Here is a 14,526-nt window from a genome sequence, read left to right as displayed (position 1 = left end):
AAGCCGAAGGCAGATGCTTAACCAACTGAGCCACCCAGGCGCCCCTCATTCTTCTTTTCTACTTCTTATTTACCTACACCAGAGGAATATTTTGCTGAGAAGATATAACTGTAATGAAAGCTTCCTCCTAACCACAACTTGTCATCTCAGAGTGAAGCCATTGTTGTCAAGTAAAAAAACAACAAAACGTAGTTCAGTTTCTTTATTCAGACTAAAACCAAATCACTCAAAACTAATTTTAGAAACTATAGCATAGGGGCACCTGGGTGGCTCAGTGGGTTAAGCCTCTGCCTTTGGCTCAGGTCATGATCCCTGTCCTGGGATAAAGCCCTGCATTGGGCTCTCTGCTCAAGAGGGAGCCTGCTTTCCCCTCTCTCTCTGCCTGCCTCTCTGCCTACTTGTGATCTCTGTCTGTCAAATAAATAAATAAAATCTTAAAAAAAAAAAAAAAAAAAGAAAGAAAGAAACTAGCATAAGATATCGGCTTTCTTTCTCCCTAGCAGCAAAAGAAACTACAAGCTGGAAAAAGGAAATGTGAAAATACTAAATGACAATGCTTGTTAGAATAGAATCAATAGTCCACACGAGGCAGGAAAACCCAGGATTCGACTGTCAAGGGTAATGCTGATGGACCCAGCTGCTGACACAGGCTTCTCTGGTTTGCTCTGCTGCTATGGTAATGAGTGTTATGAAACTAGCATTACCTACTACCCCCTCAAAAACATTTTTTCTCCCCACTGGCACGACCCAAAGCACGTTCATTTTCACTTAAAAAGTCAATTCCAAGACAATCTGAAAATAAGTCTGTTTTGGAGATCTGGAGATGACAAACAGAACACCCAAAATTCCCTTTCTCAAAGAACAACTCCCTTCAAAAGGTTTCCAGTGAAATGACATACAAAGGACTACTTCCAAGTGACTGTGGATTAAAGAACAATAGGGGACAATCAACCGTGACAGAAAAACAAGAGGCCCCATGCCTTCTGCTTTGAAAACTGAGAAGTCTGGATGCTCTCATTTCCTTCTGGTCAGTAGAGATAGGGGAGATTGACAAAACGAACTCCTTTGTAGTTAAGCAAAGAACTGCTCTAAAACTCTGGAATCTGAGAATGGTTCTCCATTGGCATGAATCTGTGTCTTAGTGATGGTTAAATAAAATCTTCCCCTTTAAGGCTTAGCAAGAAGTCATGAATCTCTGCCTAGTAACTCGATCTCATTTTGTAAGTCAGATATGGCCAGAATCGTTGCAGTATCACACTTGCTCATCCTGCTCTCCAACAATTCCATAAGTTTAAGCCTTTAGTTTCTATACAATTAAAATATGATTTTAAAATCATATTTTTATTATTAAAATCATATTTTAATTGTATAATTTCAAACTAGAAATACCAGATGTACTTAAAAGAGGGACATTTCATTTCACCATCTGTCCTACCCTGCTATCACCTCCATGAGTCACCTCCATGATCCACCTTGACCTCCACAGCCTGAATTCCCTGTCCCTGCATCCATGTTCCTACTACATTAACAGTTCTCTCACACTGTGTTAGAGTATAGAATAAGCTATTGCCTCAAGTTCCTTGAGCATTGAGGCAGCATCTTATTTATCTACATGTCTGGGATCTATCCCAGTGTCTTTTCCCAGGCCTAGATTAAAAGTCTGATTGTGGGGGCCTGGGTGGCTCAGTGGGTTAAAGCCTCTGCTTTCGGCTCAGGTCGTGATCCCAGGGTCCTGGGATCGAGCCCTGCATTGGGTTCTCTGCTCAGCAGGGAGCCTGCTCCCCTCAACCTTCTCTCTCTGCCTGCTTGTGCTCTCTGTCAAATAAATAAATAAAATCTTAAAAAAAAAAACAAAAAACCTGGCTATTAGGGCAGTTTCCACATACAGACATATCCATGGGGTGCTGAAGACATCTCTGGAAACTTAACTAGATGAAATAAAAATAGTATCCACCAGGACTTTTCTCAGGGTCTGTATAAAGTAAGCTTGGAAGGAAAAAGAAGGGGTCTGTTATTTTTCTTCTGGTCTGTTGAGAACCTAGGAACTGGCAGGAGGGAGATTTGAGGGATTCTTTGGCTACCCCCTTCCCTCTCACCTGGAGCTTGGCTTTTCTTCTTAAAAATGTTGTGAAAAATATTCAAAGGACAACAGTCTGAAGTGGCATCAAATCATCAGCCTGCACAGAGTAACAAATTATTAGCTTATCTCTTGGACCCCCATATCTCAATCCTGGCCCCTATCCCTACCATGAATATTTGGTAAATAATTACCGAGTGAACCAATAATACCAGGTCAAGTTTCACCAACCAGTTAGGAACCAAGGGTACAGAGGAAGAAGGCCTGACTCTGAATGATCTATAACACAATTGGTGGGCACACACAATGGGTCTAGAAAGGTGGGAAAGCAGAACGGAGAGGACAGAACCTCAGGCATTTCCATCACCCCATGATCAGTGCAGAGATTCAGAAGCAGAGGCGAAGCTTTCACCCTTTGGAAGGAGAAAAATTCATACTTTTCAGCAAAGCCACCAAACATGACATTGCGGAGATCTGAGTGGAGAACTGCTGTCAAATTTAGCATAACTGGCTGCATTCTCATGGCAGTGAGTCATTTTGAATCAGTGATGGATCACTGGATAAATGCCACAGCATTCCTAAATGACCTTAATATCTTATCAAATTATGATTTCACAATTCTTTTGTACAAGCTAAAAGTACAATGCAGTAGTACAATGTGAGCGCTCTCTCTCTCCACCTTCCCTCAAGACCATGGGCTTGGAGAAGGAAAGGACATTTCTTGTCTCCTCAGGGTCTGTAAGTATTGTAATTCCACAATTCCTGTGAGCTATGATTAAGCTGAAAATATTACATGTCTCTGGATGTTCTCAGTCTCCTAAAATCAATAACTTCTGATAGCGATCATTATAAAGAATGCTATATCCAGTAGAACATTTTCTTAACCCAGTGTCAAATATCAAATTGCCATGCACTGAAAATCAGCCCAATGTTTAGGTTGAGTTAACTTCTGACCCTAAAATATAAAGGTTTAATGTTCACCAAGTATTAAATGACCATTAAACACAAAAGATGTTTAAAATGAATGCTGCTGGGGTGCCTGGGTGGCTCAGCCGTTAAGCGTCTGCCTTCAGCTCAGGTCATGATCCCGGGGTCCTGGGATCCAGCCCTGCATCAAGCTCCCTGCTCCTCGGGAAGACTGCTTCTCCCTCCCCTACTTGCCCTGCTTGTATTCCTGCTTTTGCTGTCCCTCTCCGTCAAATAAATAAAATCTTTAAAAAAATAAAATGAACGCTGCTACCCATTCTACCCACCAAATAAGTAGTTGTTCCATGCTTCTTTAGCATTTAGAGAATGCTGATGGTTCTGTTACACTGTCATTAATCTGCATCACAAAGAGATGGTTAGATGCCTTCCTGCCTTCTCGATTAGAGCTTTTAGAAGAATATAGTGTACTGGACAGGACCTAACATACAAGGCATCCTTAGTAATAACTATGCGCAGAATTTAAAAGGTAGAAGGAGATGGGAAAGGGAAGGCTAACATTTACTGTGTATTTAGCGAGGTAGGTATTATGATCTCAGCATTAAAGGTGAGAACATTGAGGACTGGAAAAATTAAGAAACTTGTTCAAGCTCACAAAGTGAACCCCAAATTCACACCAACCCATTCTACGAGCCATCTGCCACACCGCCTCTCCAGTGCACTATATAAAAAGGAGTTTTATATAGAACGTGCATCTTTCTTTTAAAAACCTACAATCTATCTTTTAGGGGAACTAAAAGACACAATCTGAAAATCAGCTTAATATAGTTTTCCCAGCTTGTTACTCAGTATTCCATCTTGTGAAACAGAATCAACAAATGCTCCTTCCATCCTGCCTGCCTCTATTATATAATTAAGATTGACATGCTAGATGGCCAGAGCAAGGGAGCATCCTACAGGCACAGCCTTTTACAGAAACATGCCTCCAGCAATATAATAACAAGAGGAATTACTGAGGCTTAATCTGTGTCTAAATGATATTTTACAAGGCTTTTCTTCTTGGCTTTCCTATTAAAATGTGGTCAAAACAAATTAATATCAGAGCCCCTACAAATGACATTCTTTCTGAAAGACTTACTAAAGAAGTATCACATGTGTTCAGTATATTAGTTACTTTTAATATGTTGGTTATGTTGTTAGGCCTAGTTCTTACTAGAAAACTTGTATGACTGTTAGAGAAGCCTGGAAGGGAGCACAGCAGAATGGCTAGATCCGATTGAACTCTAACTTTGTCATTTACCACCTGCCTAATGGTAGATAAGCTAAGTATCCATTTTTTTCATCTGTAAAACAGGGACCATACAGTTATTTTAAGAATTTAAAAAGGTGGAGGTACCTGGGTGGCCCAATGAGTTAGCATCTGCCTTCTGCTCAGGTCATGACCCTAGGGTCCTGGGATATAGCCCCACATCGGGCTCCTTGCTCAGTGGGGAGCCTGCTTCTGTCCCTCTTCCCTGCTCTTGCTCTCTCTCTCTTAAATAAATAAATAAAATCTTAAAAAAAAAGAGAGAGAGAGAGAATTAAATGAGGTAACCATAAATCAAATGCTTAGCACAAAAGCAGGTACAAAGTAAACACTCAAAAATGGTAATTTATTAACAGAGTAACAGCTTTATCTAAAATTAATCCTTTAAGGGTTGGGCTTTAAAGTATTAGCTTGTAAAAAAACAGATAAGACGTCAGGAAGTTCTGTTCTCCTAATGTTGTGTTCTCCTAAATGAGTGATTTCCATGCCAGATTTTGCAATATATCACAGGACTCCAGTTATTAGAAAGTGTTGTGAAATATAAATGTAACTTACCTCAATCATTTAATATATGGCCCAGAAGGAAGACAAAGTGCTGTGAGGCCAAAACAATACAAGATGATGCAAAAATAAGTTACCCCTCCTTCTCATGCAGTGCATGTCTTTTCAGTCAAGATTCACACTGTAGGCAAGCCTGGTATCACCAATGTCACCCAAGCAAAGGCCATGTTTTACAATCCACAGTTGCACATCAGCGTGCATGAACTTGATGTCACAGAACTGTACACTTAAAAATGGTTAAGATGCTACATTTTATGTTATGCGTATTTTATCACAAAAACCCTATAATCATACAAAACAAAAGCTGTTCTGACTGCTTTAAAATGAACATAAATGGATTACACAGATTTAATGTCCAGTGGGCCCCAATGTACTGGAAGGCATACTGACACATAAAAAGTATGTTTACTGTGTCAAATTTACTTTACCCATAATTCCTAGATTATAATAAATACTATTTAATTATCAGTTTTGTTTGTTACCTTGAATTAGAAGGATTTGGCTGTGTGAGAGAAAATGATCCTACTAATTTGCCTAGAAAAGGCACAGATCTTCTTCTCTACTACAGAAATAGCCATATATGAAGCTAACACATTCAAAAATCTTCTTGAGACTATCTAGGTAAGCACACACAGGAGGCCTTTCTTTTTTCTCCCAAATAACCATTGAGGCACCCACATGTTTACAAAAATCACCAATAACTTGAAAAGTATTTGAGCCTCTTATTAATCTTTTATTAAGAGGCCAATCTAGGGGCACCTGGGTGGCTCAGTGGGTTAAAGTCTCTGCCTCAGCTCAGGTCATGATTCCAGAGTCCTGGGATCAAACCCCAAATCCGGCTCTCTGCTCAGCAGGGAGCCTGCTTCCCCTCCTCTCTCTCTGCCTACTTGTGATCTCTGTCGAATAAATAAATGAAATCTTAAAAAAAAAAAAAAAAGAGGCCAATCTAGCAGAAGGCATCAAGGATAGCCTAATGTGAAGAAGGGCTGGGGAGAGGGTTAGATGGCAGGTGGGGTGGGTGGAGGGAGAGATGGCGTGTGTTTTGGGAAGCAATTAAAGAAGAGCAATCATAACCCTTTCCCTTGGGGATAGCAGACATTCTTACTGGGCACATAACACCCATCAGTCAATCAATCAATCAATCAATCAATCAATCATTTCCTGAGGCTCTCATAATTATGAACTCATTTTTGTAGGACTGCCTTGTTACTTCCTTGGGCTCTGGATATGTGGAGTGGAAATGACCATCCAAGGCACAAGAGGGTAGCAGTAATGACCCATATCAAATGAGAGCCAATTTAATAAGAGAAATCCTTGCTCTGCCTCTCCAGAGGGCTATACTGGATGAGGACGAGCGAATGCAGGAATGAGATTGGATGTTCAAATGAAGGAAAGTCACCATGACAGTGGCAGAGGGAAGAATCAAAACCACAAGGCAGCATGGCTTAACAGAAAGAACCCCTGACTAGGTGTCAGGAGACTCAATTTCTACTCCCTGCTTTCCAGTGATCTCACAGTATAACGTTGAATGAGTCACCTAGCCTCATTTGACCTGACTTTCCTTACTTGTCACATTGGAGGGAAAGCCAAATGATCGATAGACCCTCCACTTCCAACATCCCACTGTTCTCTGAGTTGATTAATTGCAGCTGGAGCTGGGGGACACTTAATCTGAAAAGACTCCTCTGGAGTGGCAAGAATTGAACAGGGATTTTAAAAAAAATGGTGACAGCACTAGGGAAAACATGGACTCAAAGACAAAGAGAGCAATGAATGGTCTATGATTGGCAACTAATAATCAATCTTGCTAAAAAGAGAGTAAAAGTGGGTCACAGCAAGAAAAGAAGGTCATTGGGTCAAGCATAGTAACAAGAGCACAAATTTTAATTGAAGGTGAAAAGGTAACTGGGAACCATGTAAGGGGCCTAATACAGATCCATCCCTGGGGCACTGGGGTTCACCAGGATTCAGTCCTTGGCCAGTAGCTTCTCTGTTCATGCACAGGTGTTCCTCTAGTGAAATCCCCTACCCTAAAAGATCATCCACCACCTCTACATAGGGGATCCCCAAAAAGACATGGTGAGCCCTGCTCTCTAACTCTGAGCCTCAAAATCGTCTCCTAAACAGCTTCCTGGCTATCCACTGATATGTGCGGAAGCACCTAACACTCAGCATGTCCCAAACTAAACCCACCACTTCTGCCCACACCCACACCAAATCAATCCACATTTCTTGGGTCCCTGAATGTTGATAGCAACACCAAGAGCTCCGGCACCTGCCCCAAACCTTCTTTCCTTTTATTCTCTCAAATCTACCTGTTTTTGTCTTAAACTAGCCCCTTCTGCAGCTCTGCCACCACTGTCTTGGGTGGAGCCTGCTGAATCTTTGTGGAAGACAAGAGAAATGTTTTCTTCTCTTGCCCTCCTTGGTCCCCTTTCCAAACTGCAGTCAGGGAGCCCTTTCTAAAACATATCAAACCTTCCTGATTTGGGGTTTTTTTTTTTTTTGGTTGTTGTTATTATAAAGTAAAAATAATATCACTGGGAGGGGTGGGGAGGTCTGGCAATGGAATGTGATGGGAACAAATGCTATCCAGCTTCTTCTGCCGTTTTATTGGTTCTTGCAACTTCCTTCCCAAGAATGTGAAGGCTTGACTCCAAAAGGCTAGGCTGACTGGGTCACATATTCTGTGATCATCACTCACTTGGGACTAGCCGGACTAGGAAGAAAGGATACTTCACCCTGTGGCTCACTGTGGGCACTCATCCAACCCAACAAGTCAGGTAGGCTCCCCCTCCCCCCAACTCCAGCTCACACTGCCTGTGTCATGGGACTAGCGCTGTGAGAAGGGATTTTTAAAGCCTTTAGCTCTGTTTCTACCTACATGTTACTGGTATCTATGCTCCCAGAGACTGGGCATTTTTACAGTTTTCTCCTCCTTGGGCAGCAGCAGTCATTGCTACAGCAGTCAGTTCTGGGATATAGAGTGATTGCTTCTGCTGATGTGTTGCCCTCTAAATGTTCTGGAATTGCATTAGGTAAGTGTAAACCACCCAATTTTTTATTTATTTTTATATTTCTTATTCCCTTACTGCTGGGGCCCTGTTGCTCATTAAGAGAAACCTCACTTCTTCATTCAGCGCACAAGCAAGGCAGGGGCTTTTTTTCCATGGCTGCAGTGTGGGAAACGTGTATTTGGAGTCCCCGGCCTGCCTCCACCACCATCTGCATGCCCTTAAGCAAATCAGCTTATCCAACCCAGGCCTGAGTCCTCACCTTTACAATGTGGACAATCATACAGGCCTCAAAGGTTGATATTGGTGGTAAAATAAATATTGCAGAAGTACTTCGGAATCATTAAAATGGCATATAAATATAAGGGTGGTCTCTTATAAAGAAAGTCTTTTTTATTTTTTTATTTTTATTTTTATTTTTTGCTGGTAAAGTAATTTTAAAAGAGGATACCTTTGGCCTTGGAATATTATCTTAAATCAAAACAAAACAATCCATGAAGTGAGCGTTATTTATACCACTTTGATTCCAAGGAAACAAAGCAGCAAGAGTCACAAGGTCACTGACACCTCCTAACATTTAAGTCTCACTAAAAAAGTCAAAAGGGATTTTTTTCCAAAAGGCCCAGGGGTCCAGGCAGATATATGTAGTCCAAACATACAACTGTGCAGTGAGAAGACAACAGCGAATGTAAAAAATTCTTTTCCAAACCAACCTTGCAATAATGCACTAATAATGGACCATTTATATTCTGTCTGTTGAAGAAAGAAAAGAAGAAAAGATGACATAACACCCACAACCTCCGGCTCTCCGTGCCCACAAAGTGCAGCCATGTCTATCTGCCCAGCCCAGAGAAGGCCTTCTGGAGCATTCCGATCAGCTGACATTGCTTATCTCTTCTCTGGAAGAAGGTATGGGAAGAGTGAAGCATCCAGCAAGAGCATGAGCAGAGAAACAGGTCAGTTTTGAAAGAGCAAGCTCTTCTGGCATCTGTGTTTCTGGTAAAGTCCAAGTTCATCTTGGGGTTAAAGCAGTGCTTCACATTTGCAGCTCAGCCATGGCTCCTGGTCAGAATCACTAATTTCCATTTGCTCCTCTGCTGGAGCAGAAAAATATCTGGTTTACATTTAATGTAACCATGGTGAGATGTCTTTTTTCTGACACCATGTGGGTGCCCTCCCACGCAGTCCTGTTCTGATACTACCTAGAGTCAGCCTAAGACTCCAACAGGTTTAAGGGCTCAGTCCCACAAGACTGACCCCATCTCAGACACTGGTCCTAAGTCCCAGGACCCTGACAACCTGCTTTTCTGTTTGACTTGGTTAGCAATCCAAGGGTTCCCATAATCCCCTCCTTAAGTTTGATAATTCCCTTGAATGACTCAGAGAATTCAGGAAAACATAAACCAGCAGGTTTATTGTAAAGGACACAACTCAGAAACAGCCAAATAGAAGAGATGTCTACCAAGGCCACCAAGGCATGGTACTTGGTGGTAGTCTTGGTAGGAGAGGGGGAGGGAGGGTAGAATTCAGATTCCATGCCCGGTCTAAATATGTCAACCTCCAAAGCACCAATTGGGAAGTTCCCCAAACCCTATCATTGACAGCGTTTATAGAAGTTTCATTACATAGGCATGGTTGGTTAAGTCACTGGCCATTGGCAATGAAAAATCTCCAGCCCTTCCCCCTCCCCCGCGGTCGGGGTTGGGGGTGGTAGTGGAAAGTTCCAACCCTCTAATCCCATTGTTGGTTCCTCTGGTGACTAGTCCCCAACCTGAAGTCCTCCGTAGGCCCATCCAGAGTCACCTCATTAGCAAAAACTCAGGTATGGCTGAGGGGGGATCATTATGAGTAACCAAGGATGCCCTATCGGGAGATTTCAAGGGTTTTAACACTGTGCCGGGAGCCAGGGGCAAAGACCAGATACAATATTGTACCATGTACAGTGTGTAGTATAGCACTGCATAAGAACAGTAACACCTGAGGGCTAATTGTCATTCAAAATTGTTGCAATTTGAAAGAGTGCAAAGCAGTTCACTTAGAAGATCAAACTCACCTTCAAGGACCCACCAGGACAGTCATTTTAAGCCACAGATTTCCAGAGTTAATGACTTACAGACATTCTTCCTAAGGAAAGCCTTCCCTGACCATTCTGACCAAGCCCATCACAATGAAATCCTTCAGTCTTCTATCTCTCATGTTCACCGTTCTTATCCCACACCTTCATGCAGTTCAATTAAAAGTTTATTTCTCTCCCACTAAACTATAAGGTCTAGGAGGTCTGATCGTGTGTCATGCTGTTATCTACCCCCCCCATGTTTTTACAGTCAGAAGCTGCTATTAAACATTAAATGAATGAATGAGAGAATTAAAATTAGACCTGTTGCCTGGGACAAAGATCACAGCAACTTCCTACAATCACCACATTATCGTGTCTTCAATTCTCCAAATACCACTTGACATGCAAAGGTCCCTGAGTCATTTAGCAGATTCAAGCCCTATCAGCAAAGAAGAAAGATTCAGCTCAGCCATGGTATTAAGAATAATTTCAGGTCATTCAGGGCATATTGAAGTGACAGAGGAAGGTCAGGTTTCTACAACAACCTACAAAGAACGAATAGGAATCCGGGAGAATGCTTACACAGCAAAGGTGATGGACTGTTTCTGCACACTGGCTTGGCTTTGGGCTTCAGAACTCAACAGGGCCCTGTAGCTTCATCTGGTGTTAGCAAAGCAGGGAAATCATGTTCCCTCTGGGAACTTTAGAGTTTTGATGGCTTCTCGGGAGACAAAAGTCACATTCCCCATCTGGAAGTGTAACACATGACTTCTAAATCAGGGTAGGGCTTTGTCTGGCTCAGTGACAAATTCAGCTGCCTAAGAAGCACAGTCTCTGGGTTAGTGACCTAAGTTTCTCCTTTGTACCCAGCAAATGAATCTACGGTTATTTCTTAGCAACCAAACTTGAAAGGCAGAAAGATTGTGCCAAGAAAGCTAATGGTGTGTTTTTTTTTTTCCTCTGTCCTTTTTTCTTTCCCTTACCACACACAAGAAATAATATTTTTCCATTCATATTTGACAACACCATCTGTTTTTGTTGTGGAAAGACTTACCCGTTCAGGGAAGGCCACAACTTAGCTGCTGCTAGCTGAAGGGATGTAGAAATAAAGAGGACCCTCCTCCACCAACTGTAACACAGCCAGAGACGGGACCCCAACAGAAAGCTGGGATAGGATACTTCATGCTTTAGTGAAATGAAGCATGAATACAAGAAAGCTCAAAAGGATTACAGTTGCGTTGTAGAGCAGTATACACCAAAGGCATAATAGTTACTGCATAGGAGTTATGAGTGGGCCAAGAAAGATGCCTAAGATTTATCGAGGTGGGAGGCAAAGGGACAAGAATTAAAAATAGGGCGCAAAATATTTTATGTGGAGGTGTGGAGGTATGGAGGAACAAATCACGAAGGTAGAAGGATGCCAAGGTGAATTTTAGGAGTTAGTGAAGAGGCATATACTGATGGAGACATATACTGATGGAGATAAGTAGATTAAGGGTAAATAGTAAAGAAAGTCTCCAATGTCAGGCTAAGAACTTTTCAAGACATAATTCAGGCCTTATTCGTGCATGATAGGCACCTGAGAAATAAATGACTGTTTTAGAGCCACTTTATGTCAGTTTAATATCACTTTTAGAATCAACAGCCAAATATTTTTATGAGAGCAGAAAGTAATTCAGATTTGATCATATAACCAGTAGGGAACACTTGATGGCATCTGAGCAGGGGAATGATGGAAAAAGACATTTAAAGGCATATTAGTGTGAATTAGGGAAATTAACTTGAAAGCAGCAAGAAGGATTCATTGTGGGGGGTTTGACAACAAGAACAGGAAGCCTACTTCTATATTAGGGTATATATCTGATCACCCCATAAAATAAAACATAAATGGACTGCACAATACAAATCTCAAGTAGAAAAACAGTTATGCTTAAAACAACTAAACTTTCAGGGGCACCTGGGTGGTTCAATCAGTTGAGCATAGGACTCTTGATCTTGTTCAGGTCTGATCTCAGGGTTAGGGGTTCAAGCCCCACGTCTGGCTCCACGCTGGGTGTAGAGCCAACCTAACAAAACATTTTAACTTTCTGATTAGTGGGTCACATGACATACCTGGACAAAACAGATTTTGAAGGAGTAGACTTTTCCTGTTTCACTGGTGTTTTCAAAAGAGAAATGGATTTGATCAGTCGTTTTTTTTTTTGTTTTGTTTTTTTGCTTCTTGTTTTTTTTTGTTTTGTTTTGTTTTTAACATTAGATAATACCTGAATACTTTGGTGAAATCAGATACTTTGGGGTAAAAACATCACTTTTAGAATTAATAACCAAATGCTTCATGCAATGCTGTCATACACAAGAAGAGTCATCTTAAAACATACACAAAATGGTGCCAGACAGACTAGGAACCATGTGAAACACACCATAAGTAAGCCATCATCTTAAGAGTATACTGGGCCCTTCTGAAAAAGTCCTTAGGCATTATGTCACTCACCATGCAATCAAGCCTCTGCTTAAAATCAAGTTACAATTACTCTAATTATGGGCCAACATTTCATTTGTTTCACAACCACAGCCTAATCAAACAGTTCTGTAGATGACTTTACCACAAGGTAACTTAATTAACTTCTGTGCCAAAGGTTTCTTTGTTTTTTTTGTTGTTGTTGTTGTTTTTAAAGTCTTCTTTGGGCAACTGATTGGCCAGTTCAGGCGTCAGAAATCTTACTATAAAAATGACTACAAGAACTTAATCAAAATCAAACCCAAATGCTTTCATCCATGACAAAACCATATTCTTCTTTCACAAATGCTTCATTTAAATATTTCCCAGCAACAACAGGCTTGTGTGGACACAACAGGAAGTGAAACCAAGTATGATCACATTGTGAAAGCCAAGTAAAATGAAAGAATGCATTGGAATTAGCTGAGGCACTGTTAAAATTTGCTTGAAAGTCCCTTCCTGTGGAAACTTCAATTTAATTAAAGCAGCAATAAGAGGAATTTAAAAGCATAAGTCTTTGTTGTTCCGCAATTTCCCCGCTATTCTATGCAGATGTATTGTGCTGCAGCGAGGCTGGGTCATCTGATATGTGAGCAGCCACCCAGCCCGCCTGGTGAGCCGAGAACACAGTTTTAAGCGAGCATTTTCCATGCCACTAAATCTACTCTGAAACAAAACAATCACAAATCCTTAATGATTTGGGGTGGGGAGCATAAGAGATACAGGGGCAGGAGAAGAAAGCAAGGTCCCCCTGGCTTCTAAGGTATGGAGAAAACCCCATTCTCCTAATTGTGTTGCTGGGGCTCCTAGAATTCCCTTATCCTCCACAAATGAGGAATTCCCTGAAAAGAGAAACCGTATTCTACTGTCTGATTGTTTTTTAACTGAGTACTGAGACTTGGTGGCACAGGCACTGGAAGAGTTATGAGTACCTAATGGTTATTCTTATAGTCTAAGAAGAGTGTAATCCAATAAGAGTTACCAGCTGATAGCTTTCTTCGAAGCTGGACACTAAGCTGAATCAGAAACTCCACCACTCCACCAGCCTCTCTCTTGTTTCCAGGAAATTACCAGTGGGAGAAGGGCCAGAAGATACTTGTGCAAAAATGAGCTCTTACGTGGTGATGATTCTTCTTTATTCTTATTAATTTTAAGTATGATTTGAATAAGTTTAATCTTATAATGCTGTATTTTTGGACACTTCTTAGCGATTTAAATAAATAGTTCCTGGAAGTACCTATGGCTTTATCAAGTGATCAGGGACTCCCATCATTGCACAAACACATTGCAAATGTGAGTGTCAGTGGCACCCTACAGATGAGGCAGACACACTCCTACTACTCATGCCAAGGAAATTGAAAAGAGAGGAGAAATGTGAGTAATTACAAGCAGGGATAGATAAATCCATTGGTATGTACACATGTGCACAGAAACATACTGTGTGTGCACATGGATGTGTGACAGTAGGAAAATTATATGGGTAGTGAATTCAACAAACATTTGAGAGCCTACTCTGTGTTAGAACTGTTACTCTTAGGAAATTGAGGCAGCCCTACTGCTTGGGTACAAAAAATTTGCAGAGACAGCCTAGGAGCTGAATCTTGAGCTTGTCCATGGATCCACAAAAGAAGTCAGAAAGAAGAGGCAGGCCAATTCCCTAGATGGGTTCTTTCTTTCCACTCACCTTATTTTCTTCCTGTTTCTTTCTGTCTCTCCCTGTATCAAATACTATTCTTTCCTACCGTGCCTGAAACTTCACACTTTTATTCATTGGATTCTCTTGATGGGAAAATTTATTAAATGTTTGCCAAGGTGTGGGATGGAAAGAAAAGAAGGAATAATGGTAAATGAGAATTCATTTCATTTTTGTATTTCGTCTTACATTTACCCTTAAAATACGCTTAAAAGTTAGGAGGATGGGAAATATACACTAAGTGATTAGGCAACAGGAAAATACATTATCAATATCAAACAATATCAAAATATATTACAAACGGTATATAGTTGAAACAACAATGAGGCATCTGCATGATGCTTTCAAGTTTATGGAGCATGTTTTCCCCCATCAATAATTTAAATTGTTTGCTCGAC

The 14,526-nt window shown here is 41.1% G+C and overlaps 2 protein-coding genes across 5 annotated transcripts in view; one reads left to right on the top strand and one right to left on the bottom strand.

Annotated features, from left to right (window-relative positions):
- Positions 1–14,526, bottom strand: part of LRRC8B (leucine rich repeat containing 8 VRAC subunit B) — a 67,823-nt gene that overhangs the window by 27,752 nt on the left and 25,545 nt on the right. The window contains exon 1 of one of the 3 annotated variants that reach the window (XM_082688623.1): positions 4,863–5,061. The exons of the other annotated variants lie outside the window; for them this stretch is intronic. The gene's annotated coding sequence lies outside the window, so the exon portion shown is untranslated. Of the gene's footprint in view, positions 1–4,862; positions 5,062–14,526 lie in introns of those variants that run through there. 3 annotated transcript variants of the gene reach the window in all.
- Positions 6,831–14,526, top strand: part of LOC309843289 (uncharacterized protein) — a 235,139-nt gene continuing 227,443 nt past the window's right edge. For both annotated transcript variants that reach the window (XM_082688633.1, XM_082688634.1), the window contains exons 1-3: positions 6,831–7,651; positions 7,819–7,906; positions 8,645–8,838. In XM_082688633.1, coding sequence (XP_082544759.1) covers positions 7,887–7,906; positions 8,645–8,838 — 214 coding nt within the window. In that variant the 5' untranslated portion in view covers positions 6,831–7,651; positions 7,819–7,886. The remainder of the gene's footprint in view (positions 7,652–7,818; positions 7,907–8,644; positions 8,839–14,526) is intronic.

This window comes from Mustela nivalis, assembly GCF_964662115.1.
Source record: "Mustela nivalis genome assembly, chromosome: 10".
Lineage (NCBI taxonomy): Eukaryota > Metazoa > Chordata > Mammalia > Carnivora > Mustelidae > Mustela > Mustela nivalis.
This window is presented reverse-complemented; position numbering and strand designations above follow the sequence as displayed.